We start from the raw sequence: 7,697 nt of genomic DNA, 5'->3' as shown, positions 1-7,697 counted from the left end.
TGACCTCTTGTGGTGAAGAAAGAACCAAAAGGCAAATCTCTCGATTTACTCTTCCTCCTGCATTCCAGGCCTCATCTGCAGGAATGAGACCTTCCTAAAAAAAACACCAAGATCCCGAATACAGGCAGACAAAAAAAAGGGTTTTACTTTTGCATACAAGACTTTAGTAAAAAATATAAGCAAAAGTGTGTTTTATGAGCTCTGTAAACATTCCGATGTTTTGTGTAATTTGTCATTTATTGTAAGTGTGATATGAACAGAGTGCTGCTGCATCCTTACATTTTGAATCTACTGGCATCCCGTATTACGTTTGAGCCAAATATGGATGAAACTTGTCAGCTGAGCCTCCTGCACCTGCGGTTCGGCCTTATCTGTCCATCTGTGGACTTTCACATTGAGGATCGCCTTCCTTGTCATGGCAGTTTACATTTGTTTGAACAGGAATTAAAACATGTCGAAACCGCGTAGGGGAAGCTTTGTGTGAGGACGGGTTGTGTTTTCTGAATTGTTGTTATGGATGGATGATGTTGAACCAAAAAGAAGCCAAAAACCGGTTACATCTATCTGATCCGGCCATTTTGTTTTCTGAGAAACGTTTGTTGATTCTTTGAATGTCTCTAAAGTCGAGATGAAAACATTTCCACTGCCTGGTGCCGAGACAGAAGATCCTTCCAGCTTTCACCAACTATTGATCATTTCCCAATAATGTACGTTTGGATCGAGGCTTCGATGGATCCTGTCGTTAAAAACTACAAATACATGAATGATGCAAACATGAAACAAACAGAACAACCCTGCAATCAAAAAAACAAGTTAGAGTTAAAATGCTGCATCTACAGGAAGTAGAAGCAAAACAGAAAATGCTTCAAATTATAAAAGCAGCAAGTTTGAAACGCTGCAAACTCGCTCCAGGCCACCAGGGGGAGTCGACCAACAAATCACGGCAGACTCTCTGTAAAGACAGGATGGCTAGAAGAAATCTGGAGGAAGGAACAAAACGTGTTTTTCAAACTCAACAGTATTTTATAATGTAATACTACCTGCTCATGTCTCCCCCTAGTGGCCTGGAGGACGCCCGCTTTGTGGAGCGAGTTTGAATTGTTCCATATTTGCTTTTGTTTGCAGCATTTTTCTCTTGAATTTGTTTATTTTTTCTTTTCCAGTTGTGGAGATTTTGTTGTTTGTAACTTGTTCTGTGGTTTTCTGCATGTTTGCACCAAACTTGATGATCTTATTTATGAAGTTTTAACCTTTTGATCCTGTAATTTCTCATCTACGACTCAGAGTTGGAAGAAGAGTGTCTGACTATTATGACGGCAAACATTTCTGCTTTTGTTCTCTTCTTTCATCTTCTTCTTATCATCATCTGATTTGGCCACTAAACAGAAGAAGCTGATTAATCTGCTAATCAAAATTTTAACTGAAATAAAACACTTTCCAATAAATCAAACTTAAAACGTATTTCTGCATTTGAAGACCATGAACTCTGATGATGTTTGTTTCAAAACGATTTCTTTTCTTTTCTTAAATGACGTTGAATTTGCAAAGCAAAGCAGCGCAGCAGGAAAACACCCACATGCAAATCAACATGGAAACGTTTCCAGTCTGTGGATGAAAGCAGCAAAAGTCACTTTAACCTCAGTTCAGATTCCCAGGTGGCTCTGCAAACATCGTAAAAATTCAAGTGGTTGTGGTTTTATCTCTGAACCTGGGTGTGTTTTCCTGTCAGGGTGGAGCTTCCCGTACCTGAAACAGGGGGACTGGTGTCAGAAGAGCGCAGTTCTTCCAGGATCCGGCCCGGTTCCAGCCCGACCCGGTGAGTCCTGCTGCAGACACAACAAACCAACCAGACTGAGCTGCTTTTATTCTACCCGTTTCTGAAATTAACCTTCTGTTTTCTCAGATTCCCTTAGGGGAATTTTTCTTCTGCATTCTCTTGTGATGATGCATTTATTCCTCAGTTCATGCAGCAAGTTGAATACTGAAAGTCTTAGTAGATATAAAGTTGTTTAATGTAGGAATTACATGTTAGTTTCTGGTTAGTGAGTTATTTGAAGTATTTTATCTTTTTGTGGGGATAAACGCAGCAGAAACGTTCAAAATGCTTTCGCAAAATCAGTGTGACTCTATTCAAAATGATGACAGAGTAAAAAAGAAATAAAACTACAAATCATGTGAGAATATAGTTGAAATAAAGTCACAATAAAACACTTGTATTATTTTGACTTTATTCTTGTATTTTCTCATCATGGCTGTAAAAATCCGTCGTATAAAACAGTCCGGAGTTTATTTGTTAATTTATTGCGATGGAAAACCAAACCTGTCGCCGGCTAACGCTCCATGTGTCTCCTCGTCTTTGAAGCATCCGTGCAGGATTCCTCCCTGACTTCCCCGCATTCCCTGCAGTGCCGCTCAGCCGGATCGGACGGCGGATCGGACGGCGGATCGGACGGCGGATCGGACGGCGGCGGCCAGCATGTCTGTCGGCGGCTACCAGCTGAGCGAGGAGCATCTGTGGTGCTGCATCTGCCTGGACGTGTTCTGCAGCCCCGTCACGCTGCCCTGCGGACACAACTTCTGCAGGAGCTGCATCCAGGAGCACCTGACCTCTGACCCCCAGCGCCAGTGCCCCATGTGCAAAGAGCGTGTGGACAAGAAACACAAGCTGGGCGTGAATACTTTCATAAGTGAGCTGGCCGTTCAGTACCGGCAGAGCGCAGGAAGGAAATCTGGAAGCTGCTCAGAGCTGAGTAAAGCGCCGTGCGGAGCTCCAGTCAGACCCAAACCGCGGTCCTCCAGGTCCCGGCTGCTGCTAGCTGCTACGCTGCTAGCGGTGCTGCTGCTGCTCACGGCTAACCTGCATCTCCATCAGAGCCTGAGCGGCGGCGAGACTCTGCTGTCTGAGGCGGAGAGCGTCTGCTCCGAGCATCAGGAGCCGCTGGAGCTCTTCTGCAAGAACGACCAGATTAGCATCTGCCGGGTCTGCGGCGCCACCGCACACCGGGCCCACCAGCTGGTTCCGCTCAGCGACGAGTACCAAGAGAAGAAGGCCGAGCTCGGCAAGACGGAGGCCCGCATCCAGCAGGTCCATTTAACCTTTACTCTGCCGCACAGAGCAGGTTTTTACCAAAATGATCCAGGATTCTGACTTTCATCTCAGAACGATTCGCATTGCAGCCACTCAGATGGAAAAAGGAGCAAATTTCTGCCAAAAAACTCGAGAAATAAACTTGGAAACTTTCTGAGTTTCAAAAGTTTAAAATTTTCGACTTTTGAAACTTTTTTTTTTTGAAAATTTCTGAGCTTAGATAGAAAATAGAGGAGTACATTTACCCCCAAAAAACTTTGAAATTTTGAGATTCTCAGAAATTTTGTAGAAAAAATCTAGAAATTTCTAGGTTTGAAAAACTGAAAATTTTCATTTTTGATAATCAGAAATTCCGAGTTTTTCTTGCAAATTATTTGACACCTTGAAATTGGTCCTCTGTCTCTTTAAGAATCTTTCTGACGATCATAAAGTTTATCCTTTATGCTGTCCATTCTGGTGGTTTCTAATTAAGAAGCAAGTATTTTACAATCTGGTCCTTTCAGTTCAACTTAACTTTATATATTTATATATTTATATTCCCCAGCAAATAAATTACTGTTGTTTCCTTGAAAAGAAAGAAAGTATTTATTTGTAGCACCACAGTTTCACGTCAAACAGAACAACTTGACTCAAAGAAACACCCAAAACACGAATGACAGAGTTTTACACGCAACTAATTATGTTTTTTTTCAACCAAACTGATTTTTTCACAGCAAATAAAAATCCTGGAGATGCATTTTACTTAATGTTCAGTTATATTCAATCATTTCCAGTCTGTTTCTATATTTGTGTTTAAATGTCAGGCGGCTGCAGGGATTGGTTGTGTTACTGACACGAACATCGCCAGGAAGATTTGTAGAAAAAATGTAGAAATTTCTAGGTTTGAACATTTTCATTTTTGATAATCAGAAATTCCGAGTTTTTCTTGTAAATTTTTGACTTTTGTAGTTCAAAAGTTACCTTGTTTTTTTCTGGTAAATTTCTGAGGTTCTTCTCAAAATTTCTGAAATTATTGGCGTAAATTTGCTCCTCCTTTCTTTTGCTGCTAACGATGGCCCAGATTCGCCGTCATAGAAACGGACCTTTTTCCTCAGAAGATTTATGAGTCTAAAAGGTAGAAAATTTCTGAAATTTTCTAGAAAGATTTTTAGAAATTTCTCAGTTTGAAAAGTAAAAATAAAAATTGCTTTTTGGAAAATTTCTGAGTTTCAAAAGTTTCACTTTTTTTCTACAGGATTTCTGGTTAATCATAAAATTTGAGTATTTTGGAAAAAAATTTACTCCAGGAAATTTACTAGAGACAAAAAATTGATATTTAAGTTTCATAATGACTTTTTTCTACAATATTTCTGAGCTTAATCTGAAAATTTCTGAGTTTTTTGTAGCAAATTCTCAACTTTTCAAACTCTAGATCTTGTAGAAAAATTGTGTATATTTCTGAAAGTAAAGCCTGGTGGCCCGCCAGGCTTAAGATACTCTGAGGTAGTGCAGATTCAGTCATGTGGTGATGTTTTGACTCGTTGGTGATTGTAGTAACCTTTTCTACTTTTCGTGACCTGGGCAGGTGATCTGGCAGCGGCGGCTGAAGGTCCAGGAGCTGAAGCGCTCCCTGCAGCAGAGCGAAGACGCCGCAGACGGGGAAATGGCGGACGGCGTCCGGATCTTCAGCTCCCTGATCCAGACTCTGGAGGTGGCGCAGGCGGAGCTGATCGGGGCGATCGAGGAGAAGCGCAGAGCGAGGGAGAAGCAGAGCCAGAGTTTGATGGCCGACCTGGAGCAGGAAGTGGGGAAGCTGCGGCGGCGGCAGGTGCAGCTGCAGCAGCTGTCGCGCTCCAGCGATCCGCTCGTCTTCCTGCAGAGCTTCCCGGCTCTGAACGCCGTCCCGGCCACCAAGGACTGGACCCACCTGAGGATGTGTCCGCTGGTCTACGACGGCCTGACCCGCACGGCGCTGCTGAGCGCCACCAACCAGCTGACGGACGCCATCAGGAACGCCATGCAGACGCTGCAGGACGCGGCGGCGGTGAACCTCCACCGCTCCGCCGTGGACGTCGATCTGGACCCGGACACGGCGCATCCCGCCCTCAGGCTGTCCGACGATCGGAGACGGGTTCAGCTGGGAGACGGCGGGAAGACGCTGCCATACCAGTCCAAACGCTTCGAAGCTTTGGTCGGCGTCCTGGGGAGGCGGGGCTTCGCCTGCGGGCGGTTTCACTACGACGTCCAGGTGAAGGGGAAAACCGCCTGGACGCTCGGCGTCGCCACGGAGTCCGTCAGCCGGAAGGTCGAACTGGACCTGAGCCCAGAGAACGGCTTCTGGACCATCCGCCTCCAGAACAGGAAGGAGTTTGTGGCGCTGGCCAGCGAGCCGCTTCCTCTCTCGGTGGGTTATAATCCGGATTGGGTGCGAGTGTTTGTGGATTACGAGGAGGGTCAGGTGTCGTTTTATGACGTGGGAGCGGCGGTTCTGCTTCACTCCTTCACCGGGTTTTCCTTCACAGAGAAACTCTTCCCGTTCTTCAGTCCCGGTCCGAACGACGGCGGCAGGAACTCTGCTCCTCTGATCGTCGCTCCTCCGACTCAACATGCAGAAAAATAACGCAGACACCAGTCAGGATTTTTCTCTTAAAGGGGCAGCGTCACATAAATTGTCTTGTTATGAAGTTATTCCCTCATCACAAACAAACATGGACGTCTGACAATTATTTAATCTCCGCGGCAACCAAAACACGTGGGTGGACCTAGCTCCGCCTTCAAGACGCAGCTCCTCCCCCACTCAGCTCCTTCAGACTAGCCAGCAGCAATTAGCAAACAGCTGATGGAACTGCTGAGCTTCTTCTCAGTGAAATGATGGCATAATAAATACTGAGTTTTAAAGGAGCTGCTTGTAAGAACAAATCCAAATATGTAATTTTAATAAATATAAAGCAAAAGAAAACTTTCTGAAAAACTTTTCCTGTTTTGCATCACAAAGAACGGAGATACAGAAGTGGAAAAAATACAATAATCAATGCAAAAATGAAATATGTTTGTAGACAAAACTTAGAAATTATCTTCATAATTTAATATTTAGCTCCTTTGTTTATCTTTTATTCTCCTTTTTAGTTGTTCGTAAAGAAACAGGAAGTAAGGTTAGTAAACATCCGTTTGTTTTTACCAATATGTGTTGATAATTTAGAGATTATCCATTTTCAACATGACACCGCCGACACGCTCTGGTCTGGCCCTGAAAGCCAGTTAGCAAGATGCTAACAGAAACCCTGACATGTCGCTCAAACGGCTACAGCAGAAATGTTTGGAATAATGTTCGTTGGTCACAATGTTTGTTATTCTTTTCTGTGGTCGTTCCTGCTATTATTTAGACTTTTGTGCAATGAGACTTTTGTGTGAACGGTTTACGACCCCAAAGCCACCTGAAGGCGCAGAAGAAGAACCAAGACATCCATCTTAAAGGTGATCCATTATGCAAAATTCACATTTTGCTCATTTTTGTTCTTCGGTTTGGGTCTCAAATGCTTCTGAAAACAACTCAGGCGCTTAAAAAACCACCAGATGCATCTTGGGAATAAGTTAATCATATTTTTGTGTCTGGAAAATGAGCCATTTAAAAAACCTCCTGATTGTTGAGTCACACGGCACCGTTACCTAGCAACCCGAGTTCCAGCATGTTTGGTCAGCTGGCTTTACTGCCGTACAATGGCTGCTGGAAAAGACAAGTGTTTTGTTGTTGACTTACCATCGAGAAACCACTTGCTGAATTCTGGTTGGCTGTACAGGAGGCTCCACTTCTGCTTTTCAAAGGCGTACGGCTTTGTTATTGGTCATCTGTTTGCAGACATTTTTGTGTAGGAGTGTAAACGTTGAATCGGACGACGTGGCCAGCAGCAACTTATTTGGATTTAAAGTGTCAGAGGCCAGAAAGCATCTCATTATGAAAGGAATTCAAAAAGCGACATGAATAAAGACGCATTGAAAACAATCAGATACAATTTCATATCTGGAAGTGGAACAGATCTGAACTGGGCCTTGAAAAAGTCGGATATCATGCAAACTACTCTGAAGAAGGGATGAAGACAGCATAAAGGATGAACTTTATGATCGTCAGAAAGATTCTTAAAGAGACAGAGGCCCAATTTCAAGGTGTCAAAAATGCGTATTTAAGTTTCTTTTAAGTTGTTTGATATATAAAGCGTCTTTAAACAGCTGAAAGTCACATCACTACCTGACTACAGGCGTCTGCAGGTAAACAAGCAGCTAAAAGGTGTTTAGACCTGTTAGCCTGTGGTTCTCTTGGCATCGATCTAATAAAACCAGACACATGGTGACACCTGGGTGTCATCATGTGCTTTCAGATCAAACCAAAGACACACCTCTGTCTGGTTTTATTTTAAAGTACATGACGTACTTTCAGATAAAACCACAGTTTCTGCCTATTGTTGGCTCACATACTCGACATTCTGGTGGTTTCTAATTAAGAAGCAATTATTTTACAATCTGGTCCTTTCAGTTCAACTTAACTTTATATATTTATATATTTATATTCCCCAGCAAATAAATTAATGTTGCTTGCTTGAAAAGAAAGAAAGTATTTAGTTGTAGCACCACAGTT

At 43.2% G+C, this 7,697-nt stretch overlaps 1 protein-coding gene across 6 annotated transcripts in view; it reads left to right on the top strand.

The window, feature by feature from the left end:
- The window catches only part of LOC103459314 (E3 ubiquitin-protein ligase TRIM39-like), a 22,822-nt gene extending 16,720 nt beyond the window's left edge, over nucleotides 1-6,102 (top strand). For 4 of the 6 annotated variants that reach the window (XM_008400783.2, XM_008400784.2, XM_017302676.1 and 1 more), the window contains 3 exons: nucleotides 1,730-1,816; nucleotides 2,363-3,085; nucleotides 4,653-6,102. In XM_008400783.2, the coding sequence (XP_008399005.1) occupies nucleotides 2,477-3,085; nucleotides 4,653-5,687 (1,644 nt within the window). In that variant the 5' untranslated portion in view covers nucleotides 1,730-1,816; nucleotides 2,363-2,476 and the 3' untranslated portion in view covers nucleotides 5,688-6,102. Of the gene's footprint in view, nucleotides 1-1,548; nucleotides 1,656-1,729; nucleotides 1,817-2,362; nucleotides 3,086-4,652 lie in introns of all 6 variants that reach the window. The other 2 variants (XM_017302675.1, XM_008400781.2) reach the window with 2 other exon arrangements.
- Nucleotides 6,103-7,697: the final 1,595 nt, after the last annotated feature.

This window comes from Poecilia reticulata, linkage group LG23, assembly GCF_000633615.1.
Source record: "Poecilia reticulata strain Guanapo linkage group LG23, Guppy_female_1.0+MT, whole genome shotgun sequence".
Taxonomy (NCBI): domain Eukaryota; kingdom Metazoa; phylum Chordata; class Actinopteri; order Cyprinodontiformes; family Poeciliidae; genus Poecilia; species Poecilia reticulata.
The sequence above is the reverse complement of the archived record's forward strand: the minus strand, read 5'-3'. Positions and strand labels throughout refer to the sequence as shown.